Raw genomic sequence first — 20,439 nt, forward strand, 5'->3', positions numbered from 1 at the left:
TCAGAGGCATGTTTAGGCAATGGCAGGGTTAAAGAGCTTCTGCAAGACTCCCCCTGGTGCGGATGCAAACGGTGACCGTGCCCGCCTGACGCACTCTGTGTGAGCAGAATGGATGCACCGTGTTTGCCAAGGAGGAGGGAGGGGCAGTACACTCCCACTTCTAAACCAAACCAGAGGTGTCAAAGGCCAGATCTGAGGCTGGCCAGCCGCTGGGGCTACCTGTTTTTCTAGGATCTGTTCTAAGGAAAAATGCTGCCCACAAAGAAGATCATGCTTCGTGCCAGATTACACACTGCAGACTTAGTTAATAACAAGCTACTGGCCACAAAAGAGGAAAAAAAAATCCATTATTCTGAAATCTAGCTTTCGCTGCAGAATCAAGGTGTTTTGACTAAGACTTCTGTGACACGTACCTTCACTCACAGACTGGGATTCTAGGCTTTGAAGATACACAGATAGTTCAGAACACTGCCTTCTCAAAAGACTACTGAATTTTCTAGCAAAATTTGAGGTCAACAGTGAGGGTCAGCAGCAAAAGGACCGATTACCAAGCCTAGTCAACACCACGTCCTTGGTGATGTGTGTCCGGCATAGGATGTGAAAGACTATTTAGGGTGTGCTCCAGTGATGAACAATGAAGCAGTGCTAGGAATATTAGCTACTATCTCCCTTCCACACTGATGCGTCTGACAGATCCATGGAAACACAGGGGCACAAAATGGATTTCTTTAGTACCATTTCTCATGCTCTTCTCAGGCTGGTTAGGAAAAAGAGGACCCATGGGAGCAGTTTCAAACCTAAAAATGCGAACCTGCACAGCTGCTGGATGCTGGGAGGTACCAGACTCCAAAACATTCCTAGAGGTCAAAACCATGCACCAGTATGTTTGGGATGAGAGAGAAATAATAATAATAATAAAAAGTAGCAGGTAACCATTAGAGAGAGTCATATGTGTCAAAGACTATATTCACGAGTTTAAGTGTATTATCATTTCCTTCTACAAAAACCCTACAAAGGAAGTACTATTATTCACCAGATTCCATAGATGAGGACACTGAACCTTACGGAATTTAAGCAACTTGTTCAAGGCCACACAGCTCCTACATGATGAAGGCTGGATGTGAACCTAGGGAGTGTAACTCCAGAATCGGTACTCCAAACCGTTAGGTTAGAATTTGAAAAACCAGAGCTCATGAGAGAACTTCCAAAGAGACTAATAATGGGGTTGAAATTGTGCCCGTCCTAACAGCTCACTTCCTTCATCTGTGCTGTCCATAGGGTAGCCTCTAGCTTAGCTACACGTGGCTATTGAAAGTGAAATGGATTAAAATGAAAAGAAATTTAAAATTCAGTTCATGGCTAGTGACCACTTGAAATGTGGCTCGTGCAGCTGAGGGCCTAAAATTTTCATGTTATTTCATTTCAATTAACTCAAATTTCAATAGTCACATGTGGCTTGTGGCTACCGTATCAGACAGTGCTGATCTGAGCAATTTTTCTCAGCTCTATCAGACATGGTTCAGGGCTGCTTTCCAAAAATCTCAGTGACAGAGGGGCATTTGTTGCTTTGCCCAAGGATCTGTAGAAAATCTCAAGGATAAACAACCCGGCCTCTTCCTTAGGATCGGAGACTGCGTGTTCTTCAAATGTACCCGTGTAGCCTTTCCAACATTCTCCAAGCCCTAGATCTCCTCCTAAGTTACAGCGTGAGGACAATAAAATCAGAACAGACAAACCCAGGAACAACTGTTCTCAGACAGTGGTTGCATCAGCACCAGCAGGGAGCTGGTAAAAATGCAGGTTACTGGACCCCACCTCTATTGGGTCTGATACACCGGGCCTGAGGAGGAGGTCCTGAAGTCCATGTTTCAATCAAGCAGCCAATGATTCTCATGCAGGTGGTCTAGCTTTGAGAAACTCAGCTTCAAAGTCTGAGCTACACATTTATCTCCTGGCCTCTTAAATAATTATAGCATATAAATCTTCCGAGAATAGCATAAACTGGGCTGGAAGCCAGGTGGTCGTCACTCTGCACTAATTGCTCACTTCTATGACAGTAGGCAAAGTGCTTAGTCACCAAGGCCTCATTTTTGTCATCTGAAACATGGGGGTAAGGATATCTGCTATCTGTCCTCCAGGACAAAAGAGAACCCAGCTGTGAAAGCATCGGAGGGGATGAAAATTAAAAACGCACCGCATAGATATCCTACAACTCAGAGACACGTTTTGCTTGTCCAGCAGAGAGTTCCAATAGGTTTCACATTTTAAAAATCCACATTTTTAACTTCTTTGGAAAAACTGGAAGATTTGACAGCATGAGGCTCAGATTAGGTTGGTACCCTGGTGTGATTAAGAGCACTGCTCTGGGGTCACATGCAGAAGTTCAAATCCCTGTTTAAAAGCTGGGTGACTTAGGGCAAGTCCTTCAACCTCTCTGTGCCTCAGTTTCTTCAACTCTGAAGTGAGAATTTTAAGAGTACCTTTCAAAGGGTTGTGATGATTTAATTAAGTGAGTGAATATTTATCAAGTGCTTGGAACAATGTTCGGCACGTGGCAAGAGCTCTATCACTCGTAGTTGAATAAATAAACATCCCTGCAAGTGGCAACAGCCAGCTGGAGCTGAGTGGTGGCCGTCCCTCCATCCAGGGCTGATGTGCATCAGGTTGTCACAATCTCCACCCAGACAGACACATTAGACTCTGGGAATCTCTACTGTAAGGGATAGAAGTGCATCTCCCCCCTCGGTGTCCTGCCAACAAGGGGCAGAGACACTCAGTGCATCTTAGAGCAGCATTTCCCAAGCTATCTGTAGTGAAGGACCAGTTTTTTAATTTTCAGTCCATTGTGGCGGCCTGATATGTGACACACCTGAGTAGGACTGATACCCAGCACTGGCCACAGACAACTCGCCCGTGGGTCTGCAACACCCTGAGCGGTCTGCACCTGGACCCATAAGACGAGCCCACTGGATGTGCACTTGGATGTCACAGCCATGTCAGACTGCTCTAAGAGTTTCTAAACACTGTCAACTTCAGTAGTCATCTCGGGGTGCACTGCGGACAGCCCCGATCCTCAGATTACACTTTGAGTAGTGCCATCTTAGAGGACAATGACATTGTCTTCACATGTACGGAAAACAGCTGGAAAATCTGGTTGGCCAGAACAGTCAACGGAGTGTCTGTTTGTCTGTCTCTCCCAACACTTCTGTCCTTCTCAGCCTGCCTGCCTTCTCCTTGTCCATCCCCACTTCTTTCATCTTTATCTACACATTAAAACCAGCTACCTACTGAGATACTGGGGTTCAGAACAGCCATAGAAGCTGTCATGGATGCTTTGATGTCCCAGGCTGCACCCCGTTTCATGAGTACCCCCTCCAGCTCACAGCCACCCCTTCTCCTGAATGTTGCCTTTGGCTGACGGGAGCTGTCTTGCCCCCATGCCCACATCCACATCCTTATCTCCAGCTCACTCTCCAGCAGCCCAGGGCCAATGACTGACACGGTGATGCAAAACGTCAGCCCCTTTGTCCCAAGAAGGAACCAACCGTATGGTACAACTCATCCTCCAGAGCCCCCTGTGGGCTCAGGCTGAAGCTAGACTCCAGCCCAGACATCATTCTTCACATGGCTCCTCCCCCTGCCCTACCCTGTTTCTCTCACTTCCCTTCCTTGGGAGCATGTCCTCAACACATCACAGGCACCCTAATCCCTGCCTCAGGCTCTGCTTAAAGGGAATCCCAGTCAGACAGAAGCCATCGACACTTGGGTTCACCTTCCTCAACGACCCGGTGGATGAGAGCACATGGCGGGCACAACGCGAAAATCTTGAGGATTGTCATCAGGTCACCCCGAGAGTCCGCTCGCTGTGTTCCAGGTAAACAGAACTTACCCGTTGTGTTAGACAGGGCCAGCGATTCCATGGAGCCCCGCGGGGTCTGCTCTGTGGGCGTCCTGTCCTCGGTATACTTCAGTGAACTGATCGGATGACGGGTCCGACACTGCTGAGTGGACATGCCCCCTTCCTCTTCCTCCTCCTCCTCATATTTGGGGACTTGGATGCTGCCTCGGTTTTCGCTGAAGCTCTGGCTGGACATATCACTGTAGCTCTCCTGGGACCTCAGCCTCCCCGGGTAATAGTCTTCTCGGCATTCCTTGATGAAGCTGCCACCGTGCCCCTTCATGGCCAGCGATGAGCTCCTTTTGGGGTTGCTGAAGTGCTTGGCCCACATGTCGGGCTGGGCCCCTGCCCCCTGCCCTCCCGGACTGTAGGAAGTTCTGATGTTGCACTGGCTGAGGAGCTGCAAGGGGCTCTGCGACTGGCTCTGCTCCATCTTGTTCCCGTAATGGTACGGCTCGTCCCGGCTCCTCCAGATGGGGTCCCGGTTGAGGCTGGGTGTCTGGCTGGACAGGCTGAGCAGGTCCATCTGCAGCGACAGGGGGTCCACGTCAGCCGACAGCCGGTTGGAACTCACCTGCAGCTGGCTGTGCTGGTTCAGCATGGGCTCCTCTGTCTTGCCCTTGTTCTTGCCGATTTTGGCGCTGCGCCGGGACTCCTTGGCCCGGGCGTTCTGGAAGGCTGAATCAGAAGAGTCAGAGCCATTCGGGTCCTCCCCGGCACTGCAGGCCCGTGAGCAGAAGATCTGGCCTTGTTTGGGGAGGAATGGCCGCCCCAGGAGGGACTTCTTGCAGTGAGCACAGCAGAAACAGGTCTCAGTGGCATGCCAGTGTTGGCCGTCGTAGGTCATTTGACCTTGGTCGATTCCTGGGAAAAGAAGAGACATGGAAGAGGCTGACGAGCTGCTCAGAGTATTACATTACGACCTAAAACACACAGCACCCTGGTTTGGCTCAGGCTTCCAGATGCAGCAGAATAAAATGTCAATAAATCAATGATCAGGCCCCCGTGTAAATAGCAGTCATGTCCTACTATGACAGCCCCCTTGTTCTACCCAGTCAGGTCCTTCTTAACTCATTTGCTCTGAGGGCAGAGAAACTAAATCCAAATGGCCTGTCCATGAATCCTTCTGCCTGGGGCACATTCCTCCAGATAAACAGCAATGATGATACTAGGGTGTGAGAAGCACTGCTTTAAGCGCTTTGCGTATATGTAAACTCACTTAACCTCTCAACTGTATGAGGTAGGTTTCTAATATTATGCCCATTTTTCAGAGGAGAAAACAGAGGCAGAGGAGGTTAAATAACTTGCCTAATGTAAAGGAGTTAGGAATCATAGACGAGATCTATACCCAGGAAGTCTTGCTCCTAACCATGACCTCGATAATCACCTCTTTCAGTCTACTTAGGGGTCTGCTCAAATGGCAGCTCCATGTATGGAATGGATGAATGAATTGAATTCCATCACCAGTGTTTGGCATTCCAAAGGGTAATTACTTTAGCAGTTTAGTGGAAAGGAAAAAAGTGGACTTCAGCTCATGGTAAGGAAAAACTTAGATGCAGTCTGTCAAAGACATCACCTCACCATAAGCATGCATACCCTTTGCGTAACTTCTGTCCCGTGCCCGGGCTGTGTCTCGTTTACATAATATTGTTACACCTGCTTCTGGGAACCTCCCATAGCCCCTCTTGTGTCTCAGAGTCTCTTCTGCCCTCTTCTGGTTACAGGACTTAACTTCCCTGTGGGACACCATCTCCCTGCCACCCCTGGGCCATGAGCTTTGGGCGGGGCTAAAGCCACTGCCTGGACCAGCACCGGCCAGTAAAAACACCATATCTCCCAGCCCAGTTACCAGTTCAAGGGTGGGCACGTGACCTGCACCAGGCCAAAGGGAGAGTCACCTGGGACTGTTGCTAAGAGAGCCACACAGGGAGACTCTCTTTTGACAGCAGTTGCTAAACGGGCAGAATGGGAGCTGGTAGCTGTGGGTCCCACCTCCCAACCTCCTGTAGGGAGAGCCTGCTGAAAATGCAGACCCAGCAGTGACTGGGGGATGGGAAGGGACCTCTGCAAGAATCCTGATGTCTAGCGATCAATGTCTCTCCTGAAAGGCAGTACCAATGTGAACTTTCACCTTTGGTGGCTGAGAATCCTGAGTCTGAACTTTCCAAGAGTAACCTCTAGATAATTGTCTAGAGAGGCTGTGAACAAGAAACAGGGGAAAGGAGAAGGGCAAGAACAAAAGGCAAATGGCACAGCAGCCTCTCCGGGCCCTCCCTGTGTACCCCTCACTTCCCTTTATGTCCCTGGAGCCCAGGGAGAGAGAAGCATAAGGTAAATTCTTCTCCTAGGAGCTCCTCCCTGAACTAAGGGGTCTCTGTTTATTCAGGAGTCAGGCCCTAGGGACCAAGAGGGGATTTTTAGCAGGACAGGAGCAACCACAAGGGTCACTCCAAGATCAGAGGGACACTGAATCGACTCCCTTTCAGCACCGCATTCCCAGGAGGAGTGAGAACTGGCAGGGGAGGGGCTAGAGACAGCAGGCCCAAAGCTGGGGCTCCAAAAACATTCCCTCCTCCGTCAGGCTGCCGGGGGAAGCAGGGGCAGGCAGCACAGGCAGGCCGAACTCCCTGGTAGTTAAGAGTGAGGCATCAGGACTCAGACAAACGCAGGTTCAAATCGCAGCTCCATGCCATGCCAGCTGGTTGTAAACATGCTGAAGCCCGTCAGCTTGGTTCCAATCTTGGCTGGGCCGCTGTTGGGCTATGTGACCCTAGGCAAATGGCTTCATGTCTCTGTGCCTGAGTCTTCTCCACAATAAAACAGGGGTAATAATAGTACTTACTTCAGAGGGTTGCTTGAGAACAGAGTTAAGATGCAGTGAGTGCTCTGCTAACTCTTCCCAGCCCTCTTCTTGAGTTTTTACTAGGTCTCAATGCCTGTCTCCCTCTCTGCTCTGAGGGCCGCTACCTGGATGCTGTCCAAGAAAGAACTCTGAGGCTGGCTCGGTCCTCCCTCCCCTCTGCCCTGTTCCCTCTCCTCCAGAGAGCTTCCACTGACATCCCAGCTGCCCTGGGTCCTCACTGTGAGCTCCAACTCAGCACAGCATCCCAAGCAGCTGCAGCCTTATCCACTGCCTGTCAGAGGTGTGCAGCAAGTCCAGTTCCTACGGGCTGTTCCTCCACCAGCTGCCTCTCTGTGCTTCTGCGAGGAAACATACTCAGATGCGGCAGCGGGGGCCTAGTTCTGGGGATGGGGGGCCTCACAAAAGGCCGGGCCGCGGTAGGGAGAGTGGAGGGGGAGGCATGTTGCAAAGCGGCCCAGCAGGCAGTGAAACGTGGTCCCTGATAAACATCAACGATGTCAGATGGTGCTCTGAACTGCTCCTGAACTCTAAACATCTGGAAAAGGGCTCGGCCATTCCACATCTAAGCGTTCCTTTTTTATTCCCTCCCTAAGCCCTTTAAGTACTTCTCCGAGGGTGTATGTGTCTACTGCTGCTACAGCCTCGGTATGTTTATAGGACTGTTTACTCTGCTGTGAGCAGGCAAAAGTACCGTTGCCCTGGCAACGGCTTCCTGCTGTAGGGTCCGCACTGAGTGGCTGTATAAATAGGGAATATTTGGATAATATGGTCAGAGCAAAGCACCCAGACACTGCGGGACGTGTGATATACAGAGCATACCCTTTCTCTGTTGCAAGAAAAGTATGCTGTACAGAAAAGTGGATTTAGGAAAAGAAAAATCAGGGACAGCATTTTAACCACAGCAGTGATAATACTGCAGGCCACAGTGGTCCCCTTTTCTGATAAAGCATTGATGCCTTTTTATGGCTTTCAGAGGGAAGGAGAAGGGAATGCCAATCAAAGCTAAAAAGAAGACAGAAACAGAAGAAAACAGAGGGAACTTCTGAGGTGTACATGCTGCGGTGACATATTTTCTCTCGTCCAAGCTACTGAGCAAAAATCCTAAGCAGCAGTTTCTGCAGAGGCTTTTAAGCCTCAATGGAAAGGGACAGAAGAAATAGAAATACTAACAAGCAGGGGGTATGGTTGCCACAGCTAAGTTGTCTGTATACTCAGCCTCTCTCAGCTGAGCAGGCACCTCCCTGCAGACCCAGAAGCCACAGTGAGCAGTGCTGGGTCAGCACCTCACACCATTTCCCCTGATCGAGTCCCACCCCTCGCCCTTCCTCACCTGCCCCACCACCTGTCCAAATCAAGCTCATTTCCTAGCGCTTAGAATAAAGGGAAGTATGTCTGTTTAACCTCTTTGACCCTGTGAGAAACGCATCAGGCTGTGAGAGGGGGAGGTTTTTAGGGGTTGGGGAAAGGGGATTTTCGCAACACCCCAGCCCCCAGAAGGGAACGCTGCTGGACCAAGGTCGGCACAGCAAGGCTCCATCCTGGGCCTGGCAGGGACTCCAGCGCAGAAGGGCTCCTGAGTCCACGGGATGGACTCAACGACAAAGGACCACTAAGCACACAGCAGATGCCTCCAAGCGGGGCACAACAGGCTCTCAAACTGATTATCTCCATATCTCCCAACTACAGGTAAGAAGCTGGCAGCCTCCGAGCAGATTTCTTGGAATTGCACAAGCCACAGGAAGATCAGGCTGCTGGTCTCAAAGACATTCACCCGCTGCCAACTTTTTATCTTCTTTTTAAAGGGCAGCTCATTCTCAAGGTGCCAGAACAGGAAAGCTGAATAAGAAGCTACAGATGCAGCATGATTGGGAATAGCGTTGAAGGGCTGAACAAATCAGTTACTTGAAAAGGGAAAATGATTTTCACCATCTCAGATCTGCCACTTCTTTGGGGAGTTTATAGCTTCTGAGCTATTTGAGGTTCTCTCACTTTGTTTTTGGCTGGGTCAGCTTTTGCTGATTTTTTTTAAAGACATGCACGCCAGAAACCATTTGGTTTCCTTGACTATCTCGTCCTACCAAGAGGACTGCTTTGTTTCCTCCCTCTGCTGACCCCCGAGGTTTTCCGAGGAGGCTGTGGAAGACATCTGTTTATATTTTCCCCTCATATTTTCCTCTGAGACCTCTCCTCCTCCCTTTGGTAGTGGGACTGTATACCTTGGGGGTAGGTCTATGATTCAGGCAGACCAATGGGAACTCCCTATTCTTTTCTTTCCAGGGTGGAACAGATGACCAAATGAGGGGCTACAGCATTCCTATTTGGAGGACCTGACTTGGATATTGGAAAAGACACGATCCCATCCTTTTAGAGAATACCAGTGCTAAGACTAAGTATAGCTGGGGGGTCATCTTGGCCACCTTGAGAAGACAGCTTGCTTCCAAATGATACCAAGAGAAAGCAAGCTGAGCTGAGACACAGAGGGGGAAAAAAAGAACCAGACTTTGAATCCTTGAACCATCCTTACCTGAAACCAATTTCCTCCTTGGCTTTTCTGGTACTCTGAGCCAAGAAATTTCCTTTGTCACTTAAGGTAGTATCAGTTGGGTTTCTATCACTTGCGACCAAAGGGATTCTAACTATACTAGACACAAAGCAGATCCAGTCAGAGTAGGACCAAGGTGAGCACCAAGAGTTGCCTCACCTATGTGCTGGGCACAGGTGTCGCAGTATTCTGCGTACAAGGACTCGAAGCAGTGGCAGCAGTAGGGCCTTCCCTCCTTCATGATGTAGCGCTGGCCGCCCAGCACTGTCTCGCATTCGAAGCAGCAGAAGTGTTTCATGTGCCAGTGTCGCCCCTCAGCTTCTGTGCATTCGTCTGCAAAGATGATCTGGAGATGGAGAAGCCAAATGGTCAGTGGATAAGAGCCAGCCATGAGAACGTACTTGAAAGGAGGAAAGCTAGGAGGGCCCCAAACTGGAAGGGTAGGAAAATAGGTCCTGTCCACCAATTATTAAACAGAAAATCTATATGTATATGTTTATTCTCTATCTATATCAGTTCCCACGTGTGGATTTGCTTAAAGCACAATTACACAGTTTCTGGCCTGGCCGGTGATTACTTTAACCACATTGTACAAAGACAAAGAACATTCTACCCTAAAGAATATAAAGCAGGACTAAAAACTGACAGCTCATGGGCACTTTGGCCATATCGATTTAATCTGGCTTATATACAATATTTTTTTAAAATGAGAAATGTCATATGAACACCTGGAATCCTGGTTTCTCTTTTGAAAATACAATGTTTGGCAATGTGTGCTACACATTCTTGCATGGCAACAATAAGAGGGGTTGCTGCTTTCAGATGAGTGATGAGTTCTGTAGCTTGTCATTTTTTTTCACCACTCACTGTTACCTTAAAATGAGTCACCTTCATTTACGATAACTGTCTAGCCCTCAGAAGCATTTGTGTTTTGACCCCTGAGACAGAGTTTTTTACAATTTCAACGCACAGATTTAAGAGCTTACTGCAGACTACAGTAATCAAGGTAGAAATAAGCTCAAGCATTTATGGCCAATTGATTACTGACAAGGGTGACAAGGACATTCGATGGAAGAAAGAATAGTCTCTTCAACAAATCTGTCTGAGACCACTGAATAGCCACACGCAAAAGGATGAATTTGAACCCCTACCTCACACTACATATAAAAATTAACTCAAAAGGGATCAAAGACCTAAATGTAAGAGGAAAAAAACTATAAAATGTTTAGAAGAAAATAGAGGTGTAAATTTTCATGAACTTGGATCAGGCAATTAGGCAATGGTTTCTTGAAAAGCTATGACTACTAAAAGCATAGACAACAAAAGAAAAAATAGAAGTTGGATTTCACTGAAATAAAAAACTTTCATGCTTCAAAGGACATCATGAGGAAAGTGAAAATATAACTACAGAATGGGAGAAAATACTTGCAATTCACATATCTGACAAGGGACTAGTATCCAGAATATATAAACAACCCTTACAAAGCCACAAGAAAAAGAAAAATCACCCAAGTGAAAAAATAGGCAAAAGATTTGACTAGACATTTCTCCCAAAAAGAAGATATGCAAATAGCCAATAAATACATTTAAAAAAATGCGCAACGTTATAAGCCATTAAGGAAAAGCCAATCAAAACCACCACATGATGTCACTTCATACCAACTAAGGTGACCATAATGAAAAAGACAGACAAGAATTGAGGAGAATGTGAGAAACTGGAATCTTCATTCATTGATAGTGGGAATGTAAAATGGTGTAGCTCCTCTTGAAAACAGTTTAGATTCCCTCAAAAAGTTAAACATAGAACTACCATACGACCCATCAATTCCACTCCTAGGTATATACTCGAGAGAACAGAAAATATATGTCCACACAAAAACTTGTATATCAACATTCATAGCAGCATTGTGCATAATAGTCAAAAAGTGAAAACAATGTAAACGTCTATCAATTAATAAATGGCTAGACAAAACGTGATATATACACACAACTGGTTATTATTCAGCCATGAAAAGGAAAGTACTGATACATGCTAGAACTCGGGTTAACCTCAAAAACACTGTGCTAAGTGAACAAACCCAGACACAAAAGGTCATATGCTGCATTAATCCACTTATATGAAATGTCCGGGATATGTAAATTCATGGGGACAGAGACTAGATTAGTGGTCGCCAGGGGCTAGAGGGAGGGGAAAAGGGGAGTGACTGCTAATGCATCTGGTGTTTCTTTTTCGATGATGAAAATGATCTGGAATTAGGCAGTAGTGATGGTTGTCCAAGTCCGTGAATATACTAAAAACCACTGAATTGTACACGTTAAAAGGGTAAATCTTATGCTGTATGAATAAGATCTCAATAAGCAAAAATTTCAAAACACTTTAATCATCCTATTCTATTTGCCATTAGATAATATTAAGTATCATGAGCACCCATTTCCAGATGTGGAAACTGAGGCAGGCAGGTAAAGGGGCTGCCCAGAATCACTACAACTGGACCAACTACCTGCCCAGAGGGTCTCTTTTGAATATCACTGGTAGCATTAGAATCCAGGTTAGATAAGGCCAATTGACTTCCTCCTAGAAGAGTGAGTCTCTGATCGGCAGCTTTTAAGGAAGAAATGCCCATGGTAATAGTGGACTCTGAATGAAAAACAGGAGTGTTGTTTTCAGGGTCCCACATTGCTGGTTACAGGGTCAGAAAGAACCAAAAACCTACTTTATGCAGGAAGAAACCCTCTGTCCAAGATCTTTCCCCTAATTTATCCCATAAAATCGGTCAGGTTTAGAACATTCTCCTTTGTGCCCCCAACTTTTAAGCTAAACCAGGTTTTCTATCTTTCAGCTCCCAGATCACACCTAGGTGTGCTTCTGCTGGGAGAAAACACCAGGTATGAACCTTGTGTCCGGACTGCTTTCTGACTCAGAAAAGCAAATTCAAGTACCTCTTAGAGTGTGGGGCAGAGGTATCCAGACAGAGTAGCCATCTGCCCCCTGAATCCTCATCAGACCTTTTGTAAACTGTGGGAGAATCAAATCATGCTACCCATTTTCTTGTCTTCTCAAGCCAATCTGTCCCATCGAATCTCAGGAAACCCAAGATTTTAAGATAAATGACACACTATTACTGATGATGATTACTTCCTGGGATTTGGGCTGAAATCTCAAGTTGCACAAAGCCTTTTTTTTTTTTAGAGTTCTGAACTGACCTAGTGCCCCTGGGAATGTCCTCAGCCCTAGAAACTGTCTTCCCACCTAGCGGCCATGAGACTGTCACATTCAGTAAAGCAGGTCACAGTCCTGGACATTCTAGCAACGAGGGATGGTGGGGCTTCATTTTTGAAAGGGTTAATATAAGGGGGGGGGAGTGGCCTATGGTTTTCTTCCATGCAGGAACCACAGGACAACGTGCTGGCTATGGCGTAACCTAGGGAGCGGAGCGGAGTCTGACCTCGTCGCAGGCTGCGCAGCGTGGCTTCAGGCACTCGGCGTGGTGCCTGCCACAGTATATCTTCCCATCTTGGTAAAAGTAGATCAAATCCACCAGGAGCTCGTTGCAGACAGTGCAGATGAAGCAGGGTGGGTGCCAGCAGACACCGTGGCCGGCGCGCGACGCAAACACAGCAATGTCCCCGCCGTTGATCTGGCCTCCGCACTGCGAGGCGAACAGAAACGTCAGTAGGAGGAACACCGGCGCCCCGTCTCTCAGCGCCACGCGGGAAGGATACACGACCACCGCCCGCATCACCAGCCAGTGACTGAGCACTTACTTTCAAATCAGTTACTGTGCTACCTGCTCTACACACAGGCAGGCAGCGTTTTCTTGTCCTTTCCCCACTGCCCCTCCTGGGGCCAACACGAGGAAGATCCTGTCACTGAGAAAATAAGCAATCCCAGAGGTGGGAGAGAAAGGAAAAGTCTGCCAGCAGGAGGTCTCATTATCTTTTAGATACTGCCAACTCCCTCCAGAGGCCCAGCCAGGACTACTGCTAGAAGTAGACTGTGTGGGGTTTGGGTGATGGGTGAGTGGGGAGGGGGTTTGGAGGGCCCCTGGGAGGACGTGGAGGTCTGCACTTTGGATGGTAGGGGAGTGGGTTCATAAAAATATGCCCACCTTTAACCGTCTTCTCTAGAAGCCTTTCAGGTATGCTTTTGGCCTGCTTCCCCTACCATCTTTTTACATAGTCCCGATTGAAAAGGTACCACTCCTAAAGCCAGACTATGGAGTCTTCTTTCTCCCCTTCCTAAGCTTCTCACTCATTTCCAAAGTTCCTTTCCAAAGTTCCAGAGTCCCTGATGACCCACGCTTCCAGTTGCGCTTGGGATAAAATGAATACGGTGCAGCCTTTGAGGGAGGAGTCAAGTGTGAGGCAACAGGTCCAGGGGGAGGCTCTCTGCTGACCACGGTGTTGGCCTGAGGTTCCCAGCCTGAGGGTCCAGCACTACGGCTCCACATGAGTGGCTGAGCTCTGGGGGCAACATCCAAGGAGGAGAAAAGCAACCTCCAAACCGTTCCCACACCTTGGCCATCAGAAGGGTTGTGATGTTTCATAGAAAGTAAAGTCAAGGTCTCATGGAATAGTCTCTGGGGCCTCATTCATGTGAGTGACCAGACATAAGAAAGACATTACGTTATGGAAAGTGCTACCCCTGCCTTTTGTGCCAACGTTGGTAGAGCTGAGGTATGCATACTGCTAAAAGAGAAACGGAGGCACACTCAAGTTTTCCAGTTTATTTGCTCCAACACTGATTCGAATTGGGCTGCAAGCATCAAACTAAAGGTGGCTGGGGGCACTCCAAGGACAGGAACCCGGGGAGAGATTTTTATAGAGAAGACATGGAAGCAAAGTGAGGAAAGTATTTCAGGGACTAGAGATTAAGTGGTCCCCTTATTTGGGAAAGCCTGGTTGGCTGCTTGCGATTGGTTGTTCAGTTTCATTTTCTTGGATTCCACTACCCTGACTGGTTTAGGTTTTGGTCTGCTGATACAGGCTACCGAGGCATTAGAGCCACCCCAGTCCAATGGCCTCCTTGTTGAATTACTTTAACAACACAGAATCCCATTGAATCCTCACCATGATTCTATGACCTAGGCATTTGTTATCCCCATTTGGCAGCAAAACCATTAGGAAAAGTACCATGGTCACTGCCATCTGGCAGGAACATGAGTCAATCTTATGTCTTTCTGCCTCCAGGCTCTCGTCACTCTTCCATGCCACTCTTGACACCTGCCCATGAAACACCCAACCTTCCCACTGTCTTAGGGAAGTCCGCCTGGACTGGCCAAGAATGACCGGAGAGCGGCAGAGGCCCTGAACTGAGCACACAGAATCTCACATCTTAACCTCTGACCACCTACATCTCAGGGGCAGGTGTCAAGGATGAAGACCCCATCCCACTGCCAAATCTGTGGTCCTTTGGTTCCCCTGTTAAGTAGCATCTCCATTCCATCCACCTGAGCCTTCCCACACTATCCCTCTGAAATCCCCAAAAAGGGCCCCCAAATGGTATCCCCTCCGCTCAGGTAGTATCTTGCCTTCTCTTCACCAATTCAGTTCACATATTTTCAGTACGTGAATGGGTCCCCAAAGTGCTTAAGGAGTCAGATGGGGCTACGCTCTTAGCAGCAGGGCTAAGAGACGTGTCCAAAATATGACCATCAGCACCAGAAGGCTTTTGGAGGTCAAGAGGTGGGGCAGGGTGAACCCAGGCAGGCTGGATTCCCACCCTGCTTTCTTGAAAACCCTCCTCCACCAGGCCCGGAGCACTCTACAGGAGAGTCGAAGAAAAAACAAATCCAGACTTTCCACTCAGTGAGGTCCTAGAAAGAATGCAGGGGGCTTCATGCACTGTGCTAAAGAACCCTCAAACCCAAGGAGATGACCATTTACCACCTGTTTAAATGGCACTGGTCCTGGGATGACCCTGGGAAAGAGGCTGACCCATGGTCCAGGCAAATTCCACTTTCTAAAGGACTCATTTTGAGATGTAATTTCATCACGTCATTCCTCTGCTCAAACCCTTCCAATGGCTCCCTATCTCCTTCCAGTGGCTTACCCAACCCTCTGTGAAACCTGACTTCATCTACTCATTCTCTTCTTTATCCCCTCTGCCCTGCCACACTTGCCAACCTGCTGTTCCTCAAACAGCACAGAAATGGCTCCTGCCACAGGGCCTTTGAACTTGTTGTTCCCTTAGCCACCCCCCCATTCCACCATCTGCATGACTCACTCCCCCTCAGTTCCTGCATGTCTTTGCGGGGCCTTCCCAGTCACTTTACTGTGAAAATTGCAACCACTGCACACTCCCAACACTAACCCCCTGCCCCACTGAATTTTTTCTATCTTATTTATGTTACTGTCTGACTTCTCCCCTAGAACGGAACTCCTTACAAGGGCAAGATCAAGCTTTCAAATCTTTCGTTCACGGCTGTATCCCCCAGGCCTACAAAGTAGGTTCTCAGTAAAATAACTGTTGAATGAATGAGTGAAAGGATGCCAGAGCAATCCCCTCGGCACGCCTCGGAATCCACGCTCACCTGTTCACAGATCGCTCCTGTCATGGTGACCGGGAAGGGCCTGACATTGCCACGACCCAGGTTTTCACGTTTCCGCTGGTTGCTGAAGAGCTTCAGCTCCCTCTTCTCTTCCTCATCCAGGGAGTTGCAATAGCGAACCTGGACAGACACAGAGGATGGCACGGAGGGGTCACCCTTGCTCCTGAGGGTTCCTGAAGCCCAGGCCTCAGACTGTGCTCATTAAACACACTCCCATTTGGTTTCACAGTCCTTGTGGGCACTTGAACACCACCAGGCTGGGGGCTATTTAAGTGAGTCTCTACCTGAGATTGCTGACCATCAAAAGAGCTTCCTAAAGGCTCCAAAGTCCAGAGCCCCATTCTTGGGCAGGCCAATGGTCTGTAACTGTTCCTCATCCTCTGTCCCACTCTGCTCACCACACTAAGAGCCATACCATCTGGGATAGCTTTGCTGCTAGTCAAGATCTGGGACTTTCTCCTTCTTTCAAAGTGATCTGGATCTTCAAATTGATCGTGATACTTTCACCTCCATGTGCCCATGGAAACGATCCTTGACACCAAAGAATGGCTCCGGGCCAACGAGCCAGAACAGTGGTCAACGTGCTCACAGCTTCTGTTTCCCAAAATGAGACGGGAACCAAAGGCGTGATTCTGAGGAGTTGGTCCAGAGCTATCTGTGTTACTTCACGCAAGTCCCTGCGTGTTTATCTGTGTGTAGGAGGGACAGGACTGCCCGCTGGGCTTTGGTTAATGCATCAACTTGCATAAGATATTTTCCTTCTTGTCCGACACAGAAACTCACAGAAATAAGGGAGGGACATTAAAGATATTCAAATCTGCTATTTCCCATTCTCTCTTTTATTTATGCACACCTTGGGAATTTTGCTATAATCTTGAACTATTGTTTACTTAATACTGTTTTAAAAACTGACTCACTTTTTTTTACTTGAATACATTTACTTGAAAAGAAAGTATATTATGACTAAAAATAGAAAAGCAATATCACTTGTGAAAAACAGAGCGACCATAAAACTAAATACGAGACTGAAAACAAAACCACATTGCTGGATTCTAGCTGGCTACTTTTGCTTGTCGGAGATTCTGAAACGGAGGTTCTTAATGCTGTTACTTAAAAATGGAGACTAGCAGGTGTGAGATACCTGCTCCCCCCAAACTAAAATTTCCCCCTTGACAACTCAGTCACAAGGAATGAAATGCAACTGAAAAGGTAGTGAGTCTCTCATTATGTGGTTCAACATTATTTATTGCCATGGCCATGTACCAACCAAAGTCATGGATCTGCTACACTTCGGGAAACATGGTTCTAATCCCACCCCATCTTACTTTAGAATAAACTGAGCATCAGGAAGTTTAACCGACTTGCCCCGATGATTTGTCCTACAGATGGTTAAAGGGAAACCTTTGAACCAGGACTAGTTTGAAAACCACTGCAGCTGTATACATCAAAACTGTCTAATCTGGGTGAAAAAGAGAATGATCAAATATTTAGATTCACCCTCTGTCCTTAAAAAGGCCATGTCAAATGGGCAAATCTGTCTACTGGGTCACATGTAAGCAATTCTCACCAACAGGAAGACAAAATTTGAAGGGTCTCTTTTCATGAAACCACAGTTAACCATAAACAGAATTAATCATTAAAAAGCAGAAAAGAGCAGATCACTTCCCTCTATCAAGTAAAAAAAGGTTTAAAAAAAAAAAAAAGTCTTCATGTGGAGAAAGAACTGCAATGACCTGAACAGCCCAGAATATATGGTTACACCACTGACAATTTATAGACATGCTTTGAAAGAAAGGCACACCCCTCCTGCTTGTAAAAACCCACATTTTCAATTCCAAATTAGTTAACTGGTCATCGGGTTACAATGCTTGCTCTCTTCTTTAAAGGAGAAAGCATTATTTAAATGTGTTTTATGAAGTCTGAAATAAACAATAGGAAAGGGAATTGTGACTGTCTTTCTAGGGAGTTGCTTCAGTTTTTAAGCTTTTGCTCTACTTATTCAAATTCACTTTTGAGGCTCTTGATTTATTCCTCTTATTCAAATGCGGGAAGATAAAGACTAAAAAAGTACTCACTCATTTCCTCAGGGACTGAGCTTGTGGGTGGGGGCAGTTGGTAAAAAGCTGGGGGTCCAGCTCTCTAAAGGGGTTTTAAATTTCTCCTTTCAACTTAAAGTTATGTTTTTCTTTAAATCACAATCAGAGTTAAGCAGACAATGCGATTCTGTAGGATCACTATTTTTAAAAACCAGATACTTGAAAATTAATTTCTAGTTTGCAAATCTAAACCTCCCAAGCATGATGATCTTTTAAAAGCGTATTTACAAATTTCCCTTTAGGATCAATTTGAGTTCAAAGACGATGAATGCCTGCTTACACTGCCCTGTGTCTGGGTTCAGAAAAAAGGACAGCCTGCGAGTCATACTTTCAAGAGTATAAAGGGTGACCTTGGCAAGGTGGACTGGAAACGACAAAAACATAAATGTTCACAGCTGCAAATCTGGACATGTAACTTCTCCTGCAGTGTAAGATGGAAAACTTACATACTCATTTACTAAGAAATGATGCTGAAAATTCAAGAGAGTCTCAAAGTTTGTGCCGGACTTGAACTGCCCAGGGAATCTCAATCATCTAACAGGCTCAGGCAACCAGCATCGCACGTCCTTCAACTAACAAAACCTGGACTTGAACTTTTAAATTTTAGTGCTCCCCAGTTACCTCAAATAGCTAGTAGTGCCAGGCACAGAGGTGAATCCACTCCATAATGAGATTCAGCTTTTCGGTAACCCTCTCCAGAAGGTGTCCGACAGTTTCTTTTAGTTCTAATTAAGGAAGCTAAAACCTAAACTAAACTGCCAGAGTTTTTCGTTGGGGATCTCACTGATCGCAGCATTCTGATTATGAAAAAGGTAACAGTTCACAGAAAGTTCTAAGAAAAGTCTTCCGAAGGCCCCTCTAGCCCCTTACCTCATTGTCATGTGGCGGCAGCTGGTGTAATAGCTGCTTGATTCGAAGTTTCTCTCCGGGACTGTTGACATAGGGCACTTTCTCTTCTGGGAGACAGCTATAGTACTGGTGAACCTGAAGGATGGAAAGCACACAGATAACTCGCCCATTACTCAAACCACCTGCCCACTCCCACATCCTGGGGAGATGATTCCCACAACAGGACACATCTGCTTCCCGCTGCCCCCGTCCTTCGTGAAACTCAACGGCACATGAGTTTCTCACTGCAAGCAGAGAAATTCATCCTTGAAGAAAGAGTCCCACAAATCACCCATGTCTTGGGGTTTTTCCTCTCTCTGTAAGGGAAAAATAAAGCTAGCAAACTTTCCTAGAAAAAGAGATTCTGGCAAACATGCTGGTGAACCCGGAGGGTAGGCCTTTCTCGGCAGGCTCCCCCGAGAGCTGGCTTTACCATTTTCTCCGTGAGTCTCCAGCATGTAACCTGCCTTCCTAGCCAAAGCGATGTGTCAGCGCCTGCCTTGGCGCTGGAGTCAACACCAGTCTTTGGCGCGCGGAGAACTCTTGGGTCCCTCAGCCTCCACCTACATTAAAAGCCCTCTAGGTTTTAAGCTTTTTGTAAGGACAGGAAGCAGCTCAGATCTGTAAAAAAAAAAAAAAAAAAAAAAAAAAAAAAAAAAGAGAGTCACTGAATTCGGGATACAGAGCGTGTAATTAAAAATTGTCATTAACGTGACTTTTTTTGTACATCCTAGAATGCTCCTGTTTACAGATGTTAGGACATAGTCTTACAATTTCTGAGGCTCATTCAACCCTAACAACTACTTGGGAAAGCACCAAACATCTAATTTTGCCTGAGAAAAGAAAACAGACATCCTAGCATCCAGCTGCATGTAAAACTAGGGGAAAAAACTGGCCAAAACAGAAGGTATGCTTTATATAGGAGAGGCCAAAAAAAAAAATCCCACAAGCTCAGATGACATCATGGAAAATACTTTTCAACTGTCTCTCAGCATCATGACCAACTCCTGTGAAACATGGCATTCATTCAACAAAACGGAGAAGACAGAAGACTTGGGGCTCTACATTCAGCATATTGGTTTATGCTCCACAAACGTGGTCACATTCCCTTGAGTTTGGGGAGCCTTGGATATGACCACACGTTTTGGGAATGCTGGGGTGAAGAGTTGCGAAAGCTCTGTCTACTTTGATCTCCAGAAACGAAATCATAATTGTTAGAAGAGAGAGGAAGAAGGTTTTGTGATAACACAGCCTTAAAAAAAGACGTGAAAGCTATCCTTATTTTCTTAACAAATGATCGTAACCATTCACCATCACGTGTGTATCATCCTCTTAATCAAATCCCAAAGGTAAACATAAACAGACTTCTTGCTGTAGACTAGCCGGCTTTTGGGACCCAGGGCCCTGCAACCCCTCCTTAAAGGCACCTGGCAGGAAGCCAGGTCTCAGGATGGGAAGCAATGGTTCCGGGTTTTGAAGGCAGCCCACAGGTTACTGGCACTCTCTCTGAGAAGAAATACAAGCCCAGATCATGAGTTAGTTTGGGATTAGAAGCTGGCGATGAGCCCATCAGAGACTGGCACACCATTATGTGCTCGGGA

At 46.9% G+C, this 20,439-nt stretch overlaps 1 protein-coding gene across 2 annotated transcripts in view; it reads right to left on the reverse strand.

The window, feature by feature from the left end:
* PRICKLE2 (prickle planar cell polarity protein 2) overlaps positions 1-20,439 on the reverse strand; it is a 331,524-nt gene that overhangs the window by 38,198 nt on the left and 272,887 nt on the right. For both annotated transcript variants that reach the window (XM_061195510.1, XM_061195511.1), the window contains 5 exons: positions 18,821-18,934; positions 15,837-15,974; positions 12,750-12,953; positions 9,463-9,649; positions 3,890-4,762 (listed from right to left, as the gene is read on the reverse strand). In XM_061195510.1, the coding sequence (XP_061051493.1) occupies positions 3,890-4,762; positions 9,463-9,649; positions 12,750-12,953; positions 15,837-15,974; positions 18,821-18,934 (1,516 nt within the window). The remainder of the gene's footprint in view (positions 1-3,889; positions 4,763-9,462; positions 9,650-12,749; positions 12,954-15,836; positions 15,975-18,820; positions 18,935-20,439) is intronic.

Source organism: Eubalaena glacialis, chromosome 7 (genome assembly GCF_028564815.1).
Source record: "Eubalaena glacialis isolate mEubGla1 chromosome 7, mEubGla1.1.hap2.+ XY, whole genome shotgun sequence".
Classification (NCBI taxonomy): Eukaryota; Metazoa; Chordata; class Mammalia; order Artiodactyla; family Balaenidae; genus Eubalaena; species Eubalaena glacialis.